This window comes from Chiloscyllium plagiosum, chromosome 50 (assembly GCF_004010195.1).
Source record: "Chiloscyllium plagiosum isolate BGI_BamShark_2017 chromosome 50, ASM401019v2, whole genome shotgun sequence".
NCBI classification, from domain to species: Eukaryota; Metazoa; Chordata; class Chondrichthyes; order Orectolobiformes; family Hemiscylliidae; genus Chiloscyllium; species Chiloscyllium plagiosum.
Window position 1 is genome coordinate 8,013,929 of NC_057759.1, and position 22,191 is coordinate 8,036,119.

The 22,191-nt window shown below is 44.8% G+C and overlaps 1 protein-coding gene across 4 annotated transcripts in view; it reads left to right on the top strand.

The window, feature by feature from the left end:
- Positions 1-22,191, top strand: part of LOC122544483 (probable E3 ubiquitin-protein ligase HERC1) — a 248,390-nt gene that overhangs the window by 185,842 nt on the left and 40,357 nt on the right. For all 4 annotated transcript variants that reach the window (XM_043683720.1, XM_043683722.1, XM_043683723.1 and 1 more), the window contains 3 exons: positions 5,651-5,866; positions 11,936-12,056; positions 18,936-19,173. In XM_043683720.1, the coding sequence (XP_043539655.1) occupies positions 5,651-5,866; positions 11,936-12,056; positions 18,936-19,173 (575 nt within the window). The remainder of the gene's footprint in view (positions 1-5,650; positions 5,867-11,935; positions 12,057-18,935; positions 19,174-22,191) is intronic.

The window sequence follows — 22,191 nt, forward strand, 5'->3', positions numbered from 1 at the left end:
GTGTATGGAATGAGCTGCCAGAGGATGTGGTGGAGGCTGGTACAATTGCAACATTTAAGAGGCATTTGGATGTGTATATGAATAGGAAGGGTTTGGAAGGATATGGGCCGGGTGCTGGCAGGTGGGACGAGAGTTGGTTGGGATATCTGGTCGGCATGGACAGGTTGGACTGAAGGGTCTGTTTCCGTGCTGTCCATTTCTATGACTCTAATTAACCTGTCTAGTCTTGGAATTGATAGGTTTCAATGAGATTGCCCCACATTCTACTAAACTCCAGTGAGTAAAGTCTAATGGACTCAACCTCTCCTCATATGTCAGTCCTGCCATTCCAGGAATCAATTTAATAAGCCTTCACTCCACTTCCTGGATAGCAAGAGTATTTTTTCTCAGATGAAAAGACCAAATCTTTACACACTATTCTAGGTGTGGCCTCTCATCTTGTATAATTGCGGTAGGATATCTTTATTCCTGTACTCAGGTCCTCTTGCTGTGAAGGCCATAATACAGTTGGATGTCTTTACTGCCTGTTGCAGTTGCACGCTCATTTTCCACAACTGGTGCATGAGGACACCCAGGCCTTTTTGAGCATCCCCCTCCTCTCAATTTACAACCACTTAATAATAATTTGCCTTCCTATTTTGGTTACTCATGTGGTCAATCTCACATTTAACCACATTACCCTGCATCTAACATTTATTTGTTCACTTACTCAGCCTATCCAAATCACTCTGCAACATCTCTGCATCTTCCTCACAGCTCAACCTTCCACCCAGCTTTGTGTTGTCTGCAAATTTTGAGATTGTGCAATTTGTTCCTTCATCTAAGTCATTTTCATGTATATTGTGAATAGCTGGGGACCCAGTACCAATCCTGTTGTACCCACCAGTCACTGCCTGCTATTCAGAAGAAGACCCATTATTCCTACTGTTTGTTCCCTGTCTGCTAAACAGTTTTGTTTTGGAGGAGCTAATGAGCAAGTTAGACAAAGGAAAGCCAGTAGATGAGATCTATTTGAATTTCCAGAAGGCTTTGACAAGATGCCATACAGGATGCTACTAAGTAAAATGAAAGCCCATAGTGTTAGGGGCAAGATACTGACATGGATAGAGGATTGGCTGATTGATGGAAGGCGCAGAGGAGGGATAAAGGAGTCTTTTTCAGGATGGCAGGAGGTGACTCGTGGAGTTGGAATATTGTGAGCAGTTTTGGGCCCCATGTCGAAGAAAAGATATGCTGGATTGGAGCTGGTCCAGAGTAGGATTGCAAGACTGTTTCCAGGGATTAAGGGCTTGTCATATGAGGGGCAGTTGAGCGCTCTGGGCCTGTATGCTATGGATTTTAGAATGATGAGGGGGAATCTGATTGAAATTTGCAGAATACTTAGAGGCCTGGATAGAATGGACATAGAGAAGATCAGCCATGATCGAATGGTGGGGCAGACTCTGGGCTGAATGACCTAATTCTGCTCCTGTGGTTTTATCCATCTCAATGCACGGCCCTCAAACTCATGTGCTGTAATTTTACACATGAATCTCTTATGTGGGACTTTGTCAAAACCAAAACCATATCCACCTGCTTTCCACCAATTTTCAGAAGATGGTCTATATCCTAACTTTTTCTTATTTTTAAAAGTAAATCTAAAGTGTTGCATTCCAGATTTAAAACAAAACACAGTTTATTCATTCATTATGATTAAAAAACAACAAAAGAAATAAGGAATTGGAATAACGTAACTCTTGGAAAACTTAACAGCATAATAGATGCAGTAACAATTACTAATTAATTGTTCCACTATAGCGACCTCTCATAAATACACTCTTGTCAAATCCAGAAAGAGATTACATGAAGATGCCACTTCCGTAGCAGGCAGAGAGTCTCCAGCTTTTTGTTGTAACCAAGAGGTGCAAAAATAGCTTTCACTTCTTCCAGACCCCAATAGCAACTGCTGAGAGCTAAAGTAAAAATCCTCGTTCTGTGGGTCAGACCTTAATCATACACATCCAGGCTGCTTTGATCGTTCCAGCTTGTTTAAAAAAAAACACCTTCACAAGTTGTTTGCCTTTTCATAGTTTGCCTGGCACTTGTTCTCTCTCTCTCTCTCTCTCTCAAATCAGAACTAAATAGTGGGGTTGCATTAGCTATCCTCCAATCTTTAGGGACTGTTCCAGAATTTTGGAAGATGACCATCAGTGCATTCGCTATTTCTTTCCTTTCAGCATCTACTCTGTCAAGTTCTCTAAGAATCTTTCAGTAAGGTTGCCTCTTATTCCACTATATTCCAGCAAGTATAGGTTCTCCCTTCTCAGCTTCTCCTCAGAAGACAGTTCCTCCATTGAAGGCAGTCCATAGAGGAGAGTTGAGTGGACTGGGCTTGTATTGTGAGTCAAGTCATGCAGCACAGAAGAGCCTTTTCAATTAATCAATTCTGACTAACCCATCTACACTAATCCAACTTTCCAGTACTTGGCCCATAGCCTTAAATGTTATGACATTTAGAACATAGAACAATACAGCACAGAACAGGCCCTTCAGCCCACGATGTTGTGCCGACCACTGATCCTCATGTATGCACCCTCAAATTTCTGTGACCATATGCATGTCCAGGAGTCTCTTAAATGTCCCCAATGACCCTGCCTCCACAACTGCTGATGGCAACGCATTCCATGCTCTCTCAACTCTCTGTGTAAAGAACCCGCCTCTGACATCCCCTCTATACTTTCCTCCAACCAGCTTAAAACTATGACCCTCGTGTTAGTCATTTCTGCCCTAGGAAATAGTCTCTGGCTATCGACTCTATCTATGCCTCGCATTATCTTGTATACCTCAATTAGGTCCCCTCTTCTCCTCCTTTTCTCTAATGAAAAAAGTCCGAGCTCAGTCAACCTCTCCTCATGAGATAGGCCCTCCAGTCCAGGCAGAATCCTGGTAAACCTCCTCTGAACCCTCTCCAAAGAATCCACATCTTTCTTATAATAGGGTGACCAGAACTGGACACAGTATTCCAAGTGCGGTCTAACCAAAGTTTTATAGAGCTGCAACAAGATCTCACGACTCTTAAACACAATCCAATGCACCATATGCTTTCTTAACAACCCTGTCTACTTGGGTGGCCATTTTAAGGGATCTATGTACCTGCACGCCAAGATCCCTCTGCTCCTCCACACTGCCAAGAATCCTATCCTTAATCCTGTACTCAGCTCATCTGGGTACTTTTAAAGATTTCTCACATCTGTTACCCTCTTTGCCTTGACCCAGCCGGGTCATCATGTGGGGAATTTCTGGGTGTCTTGATGTTGAGTTTGGGAGGGTGGGGAGATAGCTTGTACTGGTCTGGTTGGGTTGGATCAGCATTAGGAAATTTGTGCCAGCAATGTGCTTGGCCTCTGACTTGTTAACATGGTTCTGAGTTCATCCAGTTAAGCTTTAGATCAATGCTAAGTGCAAGCATGTTGATGATGGAAAATTTAGGGATGCCGTTAAATGTCATGGGGAGGTGGTTCAACTCTTGCCTCGATTGTCATGCTCATTGCCTGGCACTGGTTTGATTGTTTCTTGTACACTGGAATCTTGACCACCTCCTGCTGTAGGTGGACAAGACCACTTCAGAATTTGGAATGGGATTAAACACTGCAGTTGTTAATATATGTCCAATTTCATTTGGCTATTTAGCATGTGTGATTAAATATCTTCCACTTGCTTGGATGAGTGTACTTATTGAACATTGAAGAAATTTGAAACCATGCAAAATAAGGCAAGCCATTTGAACAGCACCCCATGCATCATCTTAAATATACTATGTATTGGAAGGGTTGCTGTTGACCAGCAGCTTAACTGGACTTGTTCTATAAATGCAATGGCAAGACTAAGTCAGCAGCTATATGTGAAATGGACTGTCCCCAACATCTAACTTCCCCAAATTCCCAAGTCTTCATGTCTTTCTCCACGGTAAACACAGAGGAGAAATATTCATTGAGGACCTCACACATTTCCTGCAGTTCTACCCTTACGTGTCCACTTTGGTCCTTGAGAGGTCGTAGTCTCACTCGTGTTGCTCTTTTTCCTTTAGTATACTTAAAGAACCACTTTAGATTCACCCTAATCTTCTCAGCCTAGGCTATCATGTGCCCCTTTTTCGCCTTCCTGACTTCCTTCTTTAGTAAACTCCTGTAAATCCTATATAACTCCAGGGGTTCCCTTGATCCCAGCTGCCGTTACCTGAGCCACAACTCTTCCTTTATTCTGATCAAAGCCTCAGGGTTCCCTGTTCCTGTCAATCTTGCCTTTCACCCTCTCAGGAACATGTAGACCTGGAACTCTAGATGTCTCACTTTTAAAGGCCTCCCACTTGCCAGAGGTTCTTTTGCCTTCAAATAAACTACAGCAGTCAACCCCTGCAAGCTTCTGTCTAATTCCATTCACCTTGCCCCAGTTTAGACAGCTTGTACTGGTCTGGTTGGGTTGGATCAGTTTTGTTCCTCTCCGTAACTATCTTAAAATTAATAGAACTATGGTCACTGGTTCCAAAGTACTTCATAGAATCCCTACAGTGTGGAAAAAGGGCCTTAGCCCAACAAGTCCACACTGACCTTCTGAAGAGTAACCCACCCAGACCCATTCCCCAGCTATCCTATATATACACCAGACTAATGCACCCAACCTACACATCCCTGAACACTATGAGCAATTTAGCATAGCTAATTCACCTAACCTGCACATCTTTGGACTGTGGGAGGAAACTGGATCACCCAGAGGAAACTCACGCAGACACTGGGAGAATGTGCAAACTCCACACAGACAGTTGCCCAAAGCTGGAATCGAACCCAGGTCCATGGTGGTGTGAGACAGAAGTGCTAACTACTGAGCCACCGTGCTCCTCCGCGGTCAACCCTGTCACCTGCCTTGCCCTGTTTCCCAAGAGTAGGTTGAGTTTTACCCCTTCCCAATTAGGAGCCTCTACATACAGCTTGAGGAAACTTTCCTGAATGCGCATAACAAATTCCATTCCATCTATGCATTTAACTCTGTGTTAATCCCAGGCTGTGTTAGGAACATTAAAATGACAATGCTATTGCTCCTGCAGGTCTCCCTAGTCTCCCTGCATTTTTGATCCTCTAATTCCCATTCACAATTTGGGAGCTTATAATACAACGCCAGTAACGTCACCATCTCCTTATTTCTTAGCTCTACCCACAAAGCCTCACTGGGTGATTTTTCAGTTATTTCATCTCCGATTACTGCAGTGATGCAACTCCACCTCACTTCTTTCCACCACTTCTGTCCCACCTAAAGCCCTGGGAGCCTGCTAAATTAAATTGTCAGTCCTGTCCCTCCCTTAGTCATGTTTCTGTAATGGCTATAGCTCCACGCTCTGAGTTCATTGGCCTTTACCTATCAGTCCTCTTGCATTGAAGTAGATGCAATTTAATCCAACAGGCATTCTTTGCTCCCTTTCATGTCTTACCTGTCTCTTCACCTGTTGGCTGAAATGTCTGTGTTTTTATTATGGAAGATTTAACTATAGAAGAATTCATCTGATCAAAAAGTTAATTTTAATATGCTTTAGTTCAGGTGAGCTCTTCAGTTATGGACAAAAATAATTAACTTAATTATGAAGCTCTGGACTAATACTTTTTGTTTGACTCATTTTTAGCTACGTCTGGCAGCACTTCATCAAATCTTGGTGTTACTTTCTGGAATGGAGGAAAAGGGCAGCCAGTTAACAGGAAGTAATTCTGTGACTTCATGGTTCCATTCCACTTCTTTACTCACATCAGTCAGATTACAATTCCTGGCAGGATGCTTTGGCCTGGGCACAGTGGGGAATGCAGGAATCAAAGGTGAAAGTGTCCAACTGCATCACTATCAGGTACTTACCAAATGTAATCATCAGATTAGGGAGTGATTGAGGTTAATCTGAAATACAAAGTCTGTTGATTTATAATAAAACTCCATTTTATTTATCTTAAAATTTCTGTTTGAAAATGTGATCCATGGAAATACAACATTAAAATAAAAATTGGATAATATTATCCAGTTGCAAATAGTCCTTTTTCTCATGTTCTGAATTTTGTGTTAATAAACTTTGTGATGGTTATACATCTATTGCATTTTCAAATCAAGTCTATATTTAAAGTGATGTAAAAATTGTTTGGTATTTCTAATTGCTCACTCCTTGAAATTTATTATTGCAAATCAGATTTTACAGATTATTGCTATAGTTGTCAACCCACAATGTTTTCCTGAAATCAAGCATGTTTATGGAGAGATCTGTGGAATCTATGGAGGGGATGTATGTATTCTGTGATTTCCTCTCCAGATGGGACAAAGTTGTACTCATCCTTCATTCCTTGAAATACAAACCTGACCTGCTTAGCATTTCCAACACTTTTTCAACTTGAGCTTACCTGGGAACAGATCAGAATTGCTCCTCAGCAATTATTCATGGACATGCAGTGCATTGGAATGGCAACCAGAGTGACTGAATCATGTTCTCCTCACATGAAATCTATGTATTTATTTTAAAAGTTCTGATGGCTGAACATTGTAGAATGATTTGAGCAAAGTATTTGCTCGAGGACAGACAGTTGATGGGGCAAATTTGCAGCCAGTGTGACAGGTTGAAGTGTGTCAATTGTAACGCAAAGTGTGTCAGGAATAAGGGTGATGAACGTAGAGCATGAATTAGTATTTAGAGCTACGATGTGCTGGCCATTACGGAGACTTGGATATCACAGGGGCAGGAATGATTGTTGGATGTTCCGGGTACTAGATGTTCCAAAAGAAATGGGGAGGGAGGTAAAAGAGGTCGGGGAGTGGCATTACTAATCAGGGATAGTATCACAGCTGCACAAAGGGAGGTCGTCGAGGAGGGTTTGTCTACCTAGTCAGTATGGGTGGAAGTCAGAACCTGATCATGAGGAGCAGTCACCTTATTGGGAGTTATCTATAGACCAACCAATACCAATAGGGACACAGAGGAGCAGATTAGGCGACAGATTTTAGAAAGGTGCAGAAGTAACAAGGTTGTTGTCATGGGTGACTTCAACTTCCTGAATATTGATTGGATCTTCCTTAGTACAAATAGTTTGGATGGAGCAGATTTTGTCAGGTGTGTCCAGGAAGGATTCCTGACTCAATGCGTATGTAGACTGACTAGAGGGGGGCGCCATATTCTATTTGGTGCTTGGCAATGAACCAGGTCAGATGTCAGATCTCTTGGTGGGAGAGCATTTCGTTGATAGTGATCATAAGTCTCTGAATTTTACATAGTCGTGGAGAGGAATAGGAGCAGACAGTATGGGAAAGTATTTGATTAGGGGAGGGAGAATTACAATGCTATTAGGCAGGAACTGTGGAACATACATTGGGAGCAGATATGTTCTCAGGAAAATACATGACGGAAATGTGGAGGTTATTAAGGGAGCACTTTCTCTGAGTGCTGGATGGGTTTGTCCCACTGAGGCAAGGAAGGCATGGTGGGATGAAGGAACCTTGGATGACAAAAATGTGAAACGTCTAGTCACGAGAAAGAAGAAAGCTTATTAACGGTTGAGGAAGCAAGGATCAGACAGGGCTCTAGAGGGTTCTGGTAATCAGGAAGGAACTGAAGAATGGACTTAGGAGAGCTAGAAGGGGGCAAGAAAAAGCCTTGGTTGGTAAGATTAAGGAAAACCTATGTGAGGAACAAGAGGATGGCCAGAGTGAGGGTAGCACTGATGAAGGATAATGGAGGGTATCTATGCCTGGAGTTGGAAGAGGTAAGGGAGGTCCTTAATGAATATTTTGCTTTAGTATTCAGTAGTGAGAGGGAACTTATTGTTTGTGAGGACAGCATGAAACAGATTGGTGAGAAGGGGGATGTGCTGGAAATTTTGAGAAACGTGAGGATAGATAAGTCCCCTGGGCCAGACGGGATATACCCAAGGTTACTACAGGAAGGGAGGGAAGAGGTTGCTGTACCTTTGGCAATGATCTTTGCATCCTCACTGTCCAGTGGAGTAGTACCAGATGATTGGAAGATGGCAAATGTTATTTCCTTGTTCAAGAAAGGGAATAGGAACAACCCTGGGAATTACAGACCGATCAGTCTTACATCAGTGGTAGGCAAATTATTGGAGAGGATTGTGAGAGATAGGGTTTATGATTATTTGGAAAAGCATGGTTTGATTAGAGATGGTCAGCATGGCTTTGTGAGGAGCCTTATTGAATTATTTGAGGATGTGACAAGACACTTTGATGAAGATAGAGCAGTGGATTTGGTATACATGGATCTTAGCAAGGCATTTGATAAGGTTCCCCATGGTAGCTTATTCAGAAAGTAAAGAGGCATGGGATACAGGGAAATCTGGCTGTCTGGATCCAAACTCTGGCTAGCCCATAGAAGACAGTGGTAGTGGATGGAGCTCTGTGACCAGTGGTGTTCTGCAGGGATCTGTTCTTGGACCTCTGCTGTTTGTTTTTTTAAAAATGACATGGATAAGGAAGTGGAAAAGTGGGTTAGTAAGTTGGCCAATGATAGGAAGGTTGGTGGAGTGTTGGATAGTGTGGAGGGCTGTGGTAGGTTGCAACGGGACGTTGACAGGATGCAGAACTGGGCTGAGAAATGACAGATGAAGTTCACCCTGGAAAAGTGTGAAGTGATTCTGTTTGGTTGATCAAATTTGAATGCAGAATGCAGGGTTAAAGGCAGGATTCATGGCAATGTCAAATAACAGAAGGATCTTGTGGTTGCCAAGATCACTCAAAGTTACCACCAAAGTTGTTAGGGTTGTTAAGAAGGCATATGATATGTTGGCTTTCATTCGCAAGGAGCTTGAGTTTAAGAGTGACGAGTTATGCTGTAGCTCTATTAAGCCCTGGTTAGACCACACTTGGAATATTGTGTTCAGATTTGATCGTCTCATCGTAGGAAGGGTGTGGAAGCTTTAGAGAGGGTGCAGACGAGATTTATCAGGATGGTGCCTGGACTGGAGGGCGTGTCTTATGAAGAAAGATTGAGGAAGCTCGGGCTTTTCTTACCGAAGAGACAAAGGATGAGAGATGACTTGATAGAAGTGTACAAGATGATAGGCATAGATAGAGTGGATAGCCAGAGACTTTTTCCCAGGTGGAAATGGCTATCATGAGAGTGCATAATTTTGTAGTGATTGGAGGATGGTTTAGGGACGATGTCAGAGTTCTTTACATAGAGAGTGTTGAGTGCTTGGAATACACTGCCAGCAGTGGTAGTAGCGTCAGAAACATTAGCGACATTGGATAGGGACATTAATGATAGTAAAATGTAGGGTATGTAGATTAGTTTGATCTTAGAGTAGGATAAAAAGTTGGCACACCATCGAGCGTCGAAGGGCTCGAACATACTGTTCTATGTTCTATGAAGCATTCAGCACAGGAACTTAGGTCTTTGGGAATAATATGTAATATCGACAGGTTGACGAAGGTCGAGCAATGGATGTGGTGTGTTGGACTTCAGCAAGGCATTTGATAACGTTCAGCATGGCAGGCTCATACATAAAGTCAGGAAGTATGGGATACAGGAAGATTTGATTATCTGGATTCAGAATTGGTTGGCTGATAGAAGGTAGAGAGTGGTTGTAGATGGAAAGTTTTCTGCCTGGAGGTCAGTATTGAGTGGTGTCCCACAGGGCTGTGTTCTTGGGCCTCTGCTCTTTGTAGTTTTTATAAATGACTTTGATGAGGAGGTTGAGGTGTTGGTTAGTAACTTTGCAGATGACACAAAGGCTGGAGGTGCTGTTCATAGTATTGAGGGCTATTACAGGCTGCAGCACAACATAGACAGGATGCAGAGCTGGGCTGAGAATTGGCAGATGGAGTTCAACCTGTATAAATGCGAAGTGATGCATTTTGGAAGGTCGAACTTGAATGCTGAATATAGGATTAAAGACAGTGTTCTTGGCAGTGTGGAGGAACAGAGGGATTTTGGTGTTCCAGTTCATAATTACCACACAAGTGGATAAGATTGTTAAGAAAGCATATGGTGTTTTGGCTTTCATTAACAAGGGGATCGAGTTTAAGGGCCGTGAGGCTTTGCTATAGCTCTACAAGTCTCTGGTGAGACCACACTTGGAATATTGTGTCCAGTTCTGGTTGCCCTACTATAGGAAAAATACAGGGGCTTTGGAGAGGGTGCACATAAGGTTTACCAGGATGCTGCCTGGACTGGAGGGCTTCCCTTGTGAAGAGAGGTCGAGTAAGCTCGGACATTTATCTCTGGAGAGGAGGAGGAAGAGAGGTATACAAGGTAATGAGAGGCTTGGATAGAATCAATAGCCAGAGATTTTTCTCCAGGGCACGATTGACTGGTACAAGGGGTCATAGTTTTAAGATATTAGGAGAAAGGTATAGAGGGGACGTCAGAGGTAGGATCTTTACGCAGAGAGTTGTGAGTGTATGGAATGCGTTGCCAGCAGTGGTGGTGGAAGTAGAGACATTGGGGACATTTAAGCGACTGCTAGGCAGTGAATTGAGGGGTGTGTAGGTTAAGTTATTTTATTTACATTAGGTTTAACCCTTGGCACAGCATTGTGGGCTGAAGAGCCTGTTCTCTATCATTATTGGGCTGTTGTCTTGATCTAACAGCTCCTCTGTCTGGATGAATTGAAGAATCAACAAGTCTTTTGAGTGGGATTCAAACTTCATTGTCTGATTCCAAGATGACAGTGATACCATTATGTTTGGCCTGACTTAAATAAAAATAAAAGTCATGCAATGCCAGGTTATCATCCAACATGTTTACTTAGAAGTACAAGCTGTTGGAGAACTGCTCCTCCATCGGGCAGCTAGTGGGGCAGGATCATAGGACACTCTGTTCCTGACGAGAAGCAGTGCTCTGAAAACTTGTACTCCCAAGTAAACCTGTTGGACTATATCTTGGTATTGTGTGATTTTTAACTTTGTCTGCTCCAGTCCAACACTGGCACCTTCACATCTTAATTAAGATGGGTGAATTCTGCAAAAAGTCCTTTTGTGCACAAAGGGTCTTAGAGGTACATTTGGCATAAGCATAGCAAATAAAAGAACATTGGCTGGGGAGAAGTAGGCACCAATAAGGGTACCCACCTGATCAGTCCCTGACCATATTTCTCAACCCAATCCATTATCCATTCATTTTCAAAGTAAATCAGTTATAGTTTTCAGTTGGAGAGCTTACAGGTCAGTGGATAATTGGATCAGAAAGCACAGATTTCAGTTCCAAGACTAAAGACTATTATTCTGTCCTTAGTTTTCCATTTCCATTTATCAATTGCCCATCCATACACACGTATGATGGAAAGTACCTGTTATGATTCGCCATTACAAGCAGTGGCAGTGCAGTAACTCCACTAGACATATCATATAATTATTGTTTGACAAATTTGCACCTGGCAATTTCTGCTAAAAATCAAGAAAATAAACAGTTTAAAAGGGACAGGAAGTGTGTCGGTGTTTTTTAAAAAAAAAATTTAATGTTTTTAAATATTTTTAAAAATTAAGGTTAATTGAAGTGGTTGATGATGATTCTTATCTTCTGCATCAGGAGACTGCAGTTGGAGCCCTTCTCAGAGCTACACACTTGGATTACTGTCTTTCTGTTGATATTTAAACCTTTTTTGGTTGTCATAATAGACCCTGAGGCATTATTTTTGAAGAAAAGCAGGGAACCTTTTCCTGATGCACTGACCAATGTTCATCCCTTAACATTGCGAACTTCAGTTCTCATTATAGTTTATTGCAAATTGGCTGTCCCCTTTCCCCAAATCGAAACAGTGATTGCACTTCAAGATGTATTGAACTGGTTGTAGAATGATATGGGCATCCTGGGGTTGTGAAAAGTGTTAAAAAGTTACTGTCTTCCTTTAAATTCCATCTGTAAGTATTAATGATATTTGAATGGAGTCTGTCAAGATTTACACAACGTATTAACTTGATCATTCAGGACGGTATTAGGGCTGCCAAGAGAAGCATTCAGGTGGATATCCAGAGTGCAGTTCACAAGATCTACCAACAACTATCTGCTACCCTCGATCGGGCCTTGCAAGCAAATAAGCACCACATTGGTAAGGAGCTGAAGTGTTACATTAAAAACTGGAAAATTTGAGATGCTGGTAATCATGGACTTTTCTTTCAAAAGGGTCAGCTCTCATCCTCCTTTGGTTTTCATCCCTTCTTTAGTGGTGCCATTATGTTTAGAAAAGTATAAAGTCAAAACTAAACACAATAATATATATAATTTATGTATATGGTTTTCTGTTAACGATAATACTTGTATGCAGTAAAATCTTGTTCAGTATCCAAATTCTGTATTCTGCTCAACACTTGCATGTCATTGACGCTGCTCTTAAATTGATTGGTATTTAATGTTCAAAATATTTTCTATTCTTCAAAATAAACTTTGTAAAATGTACTGTAATGTAAATTCAGCATTACAGGCTTTTGTTTCAACAGCAGTGACTGCAGCTGAGTTTTAATAATTTGAACAATAATAAACTGTATATTCCTTTACTTAGAATGGTTATAGCACAGGAGAGTAATTATGTCTGTCCCAGCTCTCTAAGAGCAACTCTGCTGGTTTCACTCCTGTGGCACTACAAAGTTTTCACCCTTCAAATGCTTATCGATTTCCTTTTGAAAGCTGTGATTGAACCTACCTCCATCACACTCCTCAGTAACTGGGCATGGTTCATAACAACCTGCTGTCTGAAAACACCATCTTTGATTCTTTTGCTTACTATGTTCAATTGGTGTGCTGTCGTTGTGGAACCTCCCACTAGTTAGAACTGTTTCTGTCTCTTGATTCAATCTACAACCATTATTTTCTGTGCCTCACACCCACGTCTTCTCCAAGGAAGACAGTCCTAGTTTCTTCGACCTGACCTCTAACAGAAATCATTCAGCTCTGGAAATATATTCATAAAACTTTCCTGCATCCTTTCTAAAGCCGTCACATCCTTCCTAAAGGGCAACATATTGAAGATAGTGGACACTGAGGCCAAATCTGTAAACTGATTTCAAGATCCTTGCTTTTTAACTCTGTATTTATGCAATTCTTAATTATGTTCACATTTAAATCACTTTAACAGTTTGTCTTACCACCTTCAATCATTTGTGCATGAATACTCCTGATGTCTCTATCTTTGCACTTCCTTTAGAATGTATAACCTTTGGTTAAATTGCTTCACTTAGTCCGTCATATAAGAATCTATCAGTTCAATTCTGTATTAAATTTGTCACATTTACAACCATTGTATTAATCTGTTTGTGTTCTCTTGTCTATCACTATCCTCCTTATTGTTCAAGTTCCAAATGTGAATATCAAGTTCCAGTATTGAAATTTTGCCCTGTGCACCCAAGTCTAAATCGTTAATAAACATATACATGAAGACAACCGAGGCCCTAAGATCAGGCCTTGGTGAAACTCACCATATACCTCCTTCCTGTTTGAAGAACAATCGTCGACTGCTACTGTTTCATGCCACTCAGCCACTTAGTGCTCATACGGCCGCTCTGCTCAATCCATGGGCTGCAGCTTGCTTGCTTGCCTATTATGTGGCATTTCATCAAACACCATGCACATCGTATCTACATCATTATCCTCATAAGTGTTTTTAATCTTTTTCAAAAAAACTCAAATCGAGTTAGTTAACTTTCTTGGATTTCCTTGATTAATCCACACATGTGGAAGTGACTTAAGGTTTTGATCCTTAATATAAATTATGTAAGCTTTTCCACCACTTAGTTGGATTATCTGTAGTTGCTGAGTTCATCCTTACATGCTCTTGTTCAAAAAAGGAGTTGCTGATGACTTTGGCAGCATCTTCTTGGTAAAAGAAAGTGCAAAGTACTCATTTATCACCTTGGGACATTCCTTTGCTTTAATGTGCATCAGTCCTTTATGGTCCCTGATTGATCCAACCTCTCCTCTTTCTACCCTTTTATTACTTAAGTATTAGATCAGAAGTCACATGACACTAGGTTAGAGCCCAACAGGTTTATTTGAAATCGCAAGCTTTCAGAGCATTGCCCCTTCATCAGGTGACATCTGGCCCCCTAATAAAGGGGGGCAACGCTCTGAAAGCTTGTGATTTTAAATAAACCTGTCGGACTATAACCTGGTATTATGTGACTTCTGACCTTTTCCACCGCAGTCCAACATGGGCACCTTCACATTATACTTAATTATTAATAGAAGACTTTTGGGTTTCCTTTTTTGCTGGCTTTCGTGAGCATCATATATATGGGAATAGTTAATCAACCATGTCCAGTTTGAACCAGGACACCATCAGAACAACGTAGTACTCCCATCATTAGTTTGTGGGATGTGGGTATACCTGTTTGCCCATGAGAATGTGGCGGTGAGCTGCCTTCTTGAACTGCTGCAGTCCATCTGATATAGAATTCATTGCAATCCCTTTTAGTCTGACACCACATAACAATACCTCTTACTTCTTACTCTTGGCCCACTACCTCTGCAATCTCTCGTACACCATGTTTTTCATTGTTATCACTACGTTTTGGTTCCCATCCCTCTGCTAAAGTTGGTTTGTACCTCCCTGAAAGCAATAGCTGCTGTGATTTTGTTTGTGCTTAAGAAAGATAACTATTAATATTCGATTCAGAGATGTGAATTGAAATCAAAGGGTGTGATTCATTAAACATTTCTTGATACTACAGTACAGATCATGAACAGAGTATTGAGAAATTATTTTCTGAGGATTGTTCTTTTATGTGTGAACATATTCATGAAATACAACACAGATCTGCATCCCTAAAGGGAAAATATGTATTATTATTATTATAGTGGAACCTTTAAATGAGACTAAAACTTGGAAGTGAATAGGACTTTAAGTGATAGATCAAAATGAAGGGAAATATATATATATGTCAAAGTTTCTGACGTGCATGCCTTTTTTCCCCTTTGCTCCTTGTCTAGTCTTAGAGCACTTGATTGCAATAACATTGTTTGTGTGCTTTAGCTATTCGCTCCCCCCCCCCATCAAACAATAATTGAACCTCTTTTTGTTAATGATCACCATCCCACCAACATCCTGTTTGCCAGCTTGTTTCCAACATCTCATCACCTAGCGCACATTACAATCTCTTTCTTCCTTTCCCTCTTCCATTTCTGAAGGCACATTCACTCCAAAAAGCTATTTCCTTTTTGTGCCTGTTTTTCCCTTGTCCATATCAAACTTTCTGTTTGCCTCCTCCATTGCCCAAGGCTCCAACCACTCCCTTCACAAGAACACAACATTTTCTACAATACAATGCTCTTTTTTTTTTTAGTACAGTCACCTCTTCATTGACCAGTCTTCTTTTTTAGCTGAATTTTGAGTAGCTCATGGGATCAACTCCACGTATTGTTGTAACTCTGACACACATTTGGCCATTTGTCTGAACCACTCTGTGACCCCTAATTGTAGAGTTAGGTATTTTAAATTATAATTTGTTGTCTTCCCTCTTTGCTATGCATCTTGCATCTCAATTGCTTTCATTTGGGAGGTTTTTTTTTTCCCCTGATTTAGTTTCTCTAATGCCTCATATTGCCTAGTTCAGCTCCACTTTTATGCCAAATGCCTTTTCAGTGATTCTTCAGAATTTGTGCAGGATGGTTTATAGATTTTTTAAAGTGCCTACCCAAGGATGATTGAGCTCATTAAGTGGCCTTTTGAGGTTAATAGTGATCTGACTTGAACCAGATGGGTGTTCCATTCTGGAAAAGTAACATACTTTGTTGTGGTTCTGTTCGCCGAGCTGGAAGTTTTTGTTGCAAACGTTTCTCCCCTGGCTAGGCGACATCATCAGTGCTTGGGAGCCTCCTGCGAAGCGCTTCTTTGATGTTTCCTCCGGTGTTTATAGTGGTCTGTCCCTGCCGCTTCCGGTTGTCAGTTTCAGCTGTCCGCTGTAGTGGTTGGTATATTGGGTCCAGGTCGATGTGTTTGTTGGATGAATGCCATGCCTCTAGGAATTCCCTGGCTGTTCTCTGTCTGGCTTGCCCTATGATAGTAGTGTTGTCCCAGTCGAATTCATGTTGCTTGTTGTCTGCGTGTGTGGCTACTAAGGATAGCTGGTCGTGTCGTTTCGTGGCTAGTTGATGTGTTATGAGTCCTCGGGGTCGCAGTAGTCTGGCTGTCAGTTCTGAGATGCTCCTGATGTATGGTTGATATCTGCAAGTAGTTGTGCTTTTTGGATGTAATCAGATTTATCTAGGATGACCGTCATTCTGCCTTTATCTGCTGGTAGTATGATGAATTCGTCTGGGACAACACTACTATCATAGGGCAAGCCAGACAGAGAACAGCCAGGGAATTCCTAGAGGCATGGCATTCATCCACAAACTCCATCAACAAACACATCGACCTGGTCCCAATATACCAACCTCTACAGCGGACAGCTGAAACTGACAACCGGAAGCGGCAGAGACAGACCACTATAAACACCGGAGGAAACATCAAAGAAGCGCTTCGCAGGAGGCTCCCAAGCACTGATGATGCCGCCTAGCCAGGGGACGAAACGTTTGCAACAAAAACTTCCAGCTCGGCGAACAGAACCACAACAACGAGCACCCGAGCTACAAATCTTCGCACAAACTTTTAACATACTTTGCTCACCAAGTTCAATTTAGGAATCTAGAGAAAGCAATATACAGTATTGACTGGTGTAATATTGAGGTTAGAGACAAAAGAACTTCAGCTGCTGGAATCCAAAATAGACAGACAGGAGGCTGGAAGGACACAGCAAGCCAGACAGCATGGAGATGGAAAAGTCGATGTTCTGGGTGTAACACTTCTTCAGGACATATTCACTATTCCCCCCACCCCCCGACCCCGTCCAAAGGGCTCACATTCATACCCCTCCACCTCCACCTCAACAAATTCCAGATCCACCACAATGTGGAGCTGTTCTTCTGCCACCTCTGCCTCCGTGTCTTCTTTGACAAAAATTCCTAACCTCTCTCCGAAGACCCCTTTTCCCACTTCCCGCTCCTCTACTTGGTTACCCCACCCGCCCTAGACCTGTTCATTGCAGACTGCCATTATGACATTGGCCATCTCAATTTCTCCACCGCCCCACCGATTCTAACCTCAACCCCTCCGAACATGCAGCACTCCACTCATTCTGCAACAACTCCCGCTTCACCCATCAAACTCGCTGACAAAGGCGAGTGTTAGTCTGGACAATAGACTTCTATGTTGCAGAGGCCGAACGCCACCTCTCCGACACCATGTCCTACCTCCCCATTGACCACAACCCCACTGTAACTCATCAGGCCAAAATCATCTGCACTGCTCATGCCCTCATTGCCTCCCTCTTCTGCCTCCAAACTCATAGTCCCCACCCCCACACCGGCCGGTTCTACCTGCTCCCCAAGACCCACAAGCCCAATTACCCTGGCCGACCCATCATCTCGGCATACTCCTGCCCCACCAAACTCATCTCGTCCTATCCCGACTCTATCCTCTTCCCCTTAGTTCAGGCATTTCCCATTCGTGACACCAACCACACTGTCCACCTCTTCAGCAACTTCCAGTTCCCCGGACCTCAGCACTTTACTTTCGCGATGGACGTGCAGTCCTTGTACACATCCATACTCCACAGGGATGGACTCCAGACCCTCTGCTTCTTCCTCTCCAACATTCCCTTCCAGTCCCACTCCACCAACACCCCCCTCCGCCTCCCCGAACTGGTCCTCACGCTCAACAACTTTTAACTCCTCCTATTTCCTCCAAATCAAGGGGTAGCCATGATGGATGGACCCCAGCTATGCTTGCCTCTTTTTAGGGTATATCAAACAGTCCCTCTTCAGTACCAACACAGGCACTGTGCTCCAACTCTTCCACCATTACATCGATGACTGCATCGGTGCAGTGTCCTGCACCCAGACTGAACTGGAGAAGTTCATCAACTTCCACTCCACCCTCAAATTCACCTGGGCCATCTTGGGCACCTCCCTCTCCTTTCTGGACCTCACCATCTCCATCTCCGTCGACAGTCTCCAGATCAACATTTACTACAAGTCCACAGACTCCCATAACTACCTCCACTACACCTCCCACCCAGTATCCTGCCAGAACTCTATACCATTCTCACAATTCTTCCACCTCCGCTGCATCTGCTCAGACAAGGAGACATTCTGATCTCAAGCATCCCAAATGTCCCCCTATTCCGAACAACATGCTTTTCCTCCCTCTGTCACCCAGACAGCCCTCTGCCGCACTACCTCCAATCCCGTTCCACCTGCCTCTCCTCCAATCTAGTTTACTGCATCAGTTGCTCCCAATGTGGTCTACTCTACATCAGGGACACTTGGCGTAAAGTTAGGGAACAGTTCACCGAGCATCACAGCTGGGCCCACAATGACCTCCCAGTGACCGCCCATTTTAATTCCCCCAACTACTCCCTTTCCAACATGACCATCCTTGGCCTCCTCCATTGCCACAAAGTCCTGAAGAAGGGTTCCACCTGAAATGTCAGCATCTCCACCCCCTAATGCTGCCTGGCTTGCTTTATTCTTCCAGCCTCCTGCCTATTTATAGTGTAATAATGAGAGCCACTTAATAGCAGACAAAGCTAAAACTTTAACCAAAGTAAGGACAGAAAGAGAAACAGGTGAGTCAGATGATTGCATTATACATATTGTTTGTGTTTTTAAATTAGTTACTGAAATAGTTCCGTACTGTTTGGTTCAATTTTACTAAACCCTGTCTGCACGTCACCTGAAACCTGTTCTTATCTGAAACCTCTTCTTGATCTTGACTTGCCATGTGACCATCACCAGTGCTAAATTAAGTACCTTACATTATTTTTATACTGGATGACAATGCAAACTATGTTTGAAAAATGTAAAATGTATGTAATATTTTAGTCATTGTCTATCACACAATATAAAATCTAGAGGTATTGTTACAGATAAATATTGATTTTATTCCTGTTTACAGGAGCCCAGCAACGTCTCTTGTTGGTCACAGTATTCGCCCTTAGTGTGCGTTACCAGCCAGTGGATGTGTCTTTGGCAATCTCTAGTGGTTTATTGAATGTACTATCCCAGTTGTGTGGTACTGACACTATGCTGGGGCAGCCACTGCAATTGATACAAAAACCAGGTGTTTCACAGCTGAGCACAGCTTTGAAGGTTGCCAGCACTAGATTGCTTCAGATACTTGCCATCACCACAGGGTAAGCAAAAGTTTAAGTTTTCTGTCACATGAGTAATGATTGTATTGATCAATGCAAATGAGAACTAAAATGCTATCAATTGGCTTGCTTTTCAAATTAATTAAAACCACGACATTCCTAATGAAATTCTCACATTTTGTGAAAAAAAAGACAGAGGAACAAGCACAAGAATAGGCATTCAGCTCTCCAATCCTGTGGTGACACATTTTGCCCTTCCTTACTAAAGCTGTCTTCATTTACAGGATCCTTCTACTCCCTATTCATGAATTTGTCCAGGTGCTTCTTTAACGCTGCTGCTGTGGCCGCTCCCTGCCTCTGGCAGCAAGGACCAGGCACTCACCATCTTTTGTGTGAAAAACATGTCTCGCACATCTCTGTTAACTCTCACACTCCCCTCATCCCACCAACCCTATCTTGAACCTGTGTCCCCTAGTAACTGACTGCTCCACCCTGGGGAAAAACCCCACACTTCCTATTCAATCCATGCCATTGAAAAACTTATAAACTTATATTGGTACACCTCTCAACCTCCTGCGTTCCAGTGAAAACAAACCAGTTTATCCCAACTTTCTTCATAGCTAAAATCCCCCATACCAGACACATTTTGGTAAATATTTTCTGTACCCCGTCGAAAGCAACCCTATCACACTGGTAATATGATGACCAGAACGGTATGCAATATTACAAGTGTGGCGTTACTAAAGTTCTGTAAAGCTGCAGCATAAACTACCTATTTTTACACTCCGTGCCCCTTCCAATGAAGGCAAGCATGCCATAAGTTTTATTTACTGTCATATCTACCAGCACTGCCACCTTCAGTGATCTGTGGATCTGCAGAGCCAAAGCCAACTGCATATCAATACCCTGAAGGGTTCTGCCATTCATTGTGTAATTTCCATTTGTATTTGATCTTTCAAAATGCATCACCTCACATTTGGCTCCAACTGATCTATATCCTGCTGTATCCTCTGACTGTTGTCTTCACTATCCACAATTCCACCAATGTTTCTATAATTCCGCAAACTGACAAATTAAATCAGATATGTTTTCCTCCAAATTGTTATGACCACAAACAGCAGAGGTCCCAGCACTGATCCCTGTGGAACACCACGAGTCACAACTCACCATTCAGAAAAGCATCTTGCTTCCCTCTCCCCTCCTCCACACGCGGGTCCTCGTTCCCTCTCCCCTCCTCCACACGCGGGTCCTCGTTCCCCACTCCCCTCCTCGGCGCGCGGGCCCTCGTTCCCCACTCCCCTCCTCGGCGCGCGGGCCCTCGTTCCCCACTCCCCTCCTCGGCGCGCGGGCCCTCGTTCCCCACTCCCCTCCTCGGCGCGCGGGCCCTCGTTCCCCACTCCCCTCCTCGGCGCGCGGGCCCTCGTTCCCCACTCCCCTCCTCGGCGCGCGGGCCCTCGTTCCCCACTCCCCTCCTCGGCGCGCGGGCCCTCGTTCCCCACTCCCCTCCTCGGCGCGCGGGCCCTCGTTCCCCACTCCCCTCCTCGGCGCGCGGGCCCTCGTTCCCCACTCCCCTCCTCGGCGCGCGGGCCCTCGTTCCCCACTCCCCTCCTCGGCGCGCGGGCCCTCGTTCCCCACTCCCCTCCTCGGCGCGCGGGCCCTCGTTCCCCACTCCCCTCCTCGGCGCGCGGGCCCTCGTTCCCCACTCCCCTCCTCGGCGCGCGGGCCCTCGTTCCCCACTCCCCTCCTCGGCGCGCGGGCCCTCGTTCCCCACTCCCCTCCTCGGCGCGCGGGCCCTCGTTCCCCACTCCCCTCCTCGGCGCGCGGGCCCTCGTTCCCCACTCCCCTCCTCGGCGCGCGGGCCCTCGTTCCCCTCTCCCCTCCTCGTTGCGTGGGTCCTCGTTCCCTCTCCCCTCCTCGGCGCGCGGGCCCTCGTTCCCCACTCCCCTCCTCGGCGCGCGGGCCCTCGTTCCCCACTCCCCTCCTCGGCGCGCGGGCCCTCGTTCCCCACTCCCCTCCTCGGCGCGCGGGCCCTCGTTCCCCACTCCCCTCCTCGGCGCGCGGGCTCTCGTTCCCTCCCCCCACGTCCTCTGTGCGCGGGCCCTAGTCCCCTCTCCCTCCTCTGCATGTGGGTCATCGTTCCCTCTCACGGTCAGCGTGCAGGCCCGCGTTCTCTCTCCCCTCTCCCCTCCTCCGCGCGCAGGCTCCCATTCCCTCCTCAGCACGCGAGCCCTCGTTCCCTCTCCCCTCCTCAGCGCGTGGGTCCATGCTCCCTCTCTCTGCCTCTCCATCGTGCTCATGTTGTCAGCCCACCTACTCCCCCAACCCCCCCCTCCCCCAACCGTAACTTCGTCCCCATCGCCCGACCCCTCTGCCCTGCATGTACCGTTGGTCCCCAACCCTCCTTCGTGCTCTCTCTCCATTGTGCACTGGCCTTCTGTCCCCCTCCATTCCACCCCACCATGCACATGCCCCTCAGTCCCTACTCACTCCCGACTCCGCTGCACACGTTCCCACACTCCCCCTCCCTCTGGCGCATACCCATTATTTATTCCTTTCATTCCCTTCCGCCATGCATGCCTTCCCTTGCTCCCATTCCGTTCCTTCGTTACCTCTCCCTCTGACACATGCTCCTGCCGCTCCATCACCATCCTTCCCTCTCGCGCATGCCTGCTTTGTGTGCCATGCTCTGGTGCATGCTTCCTTCTTCTTCCTCTCTCTGGCGCATGCCCCCTCCCTTTGCCACTCTCTGGTGCGTGACCCCTCTCTCTGCCTCTCTCTGGCACATGCCTGCTTCCTCTACCACTTTCTGGCACATGCCTGCTCCCTGTGCATCTCTGGCAGTGTGCCTACCCCCTCTGCCTCTCTAGCGGTATGCCCACTCCCTCTGCCACTTTCTAGTATGTGCCTACTCCCTGTACGTCTCTCTGGTAGTGTGCCAGCTCCCTGTGCGTCTCTCTGGCAGTGTGCCCACTCCCTGTGCGTCTCTCTGGCGATGTGCCCGCTCCCTCTGCCTCTCTTTGGCACGCGCCCCCTCCCTCTGCCATGTGACCGCTGCCTCTG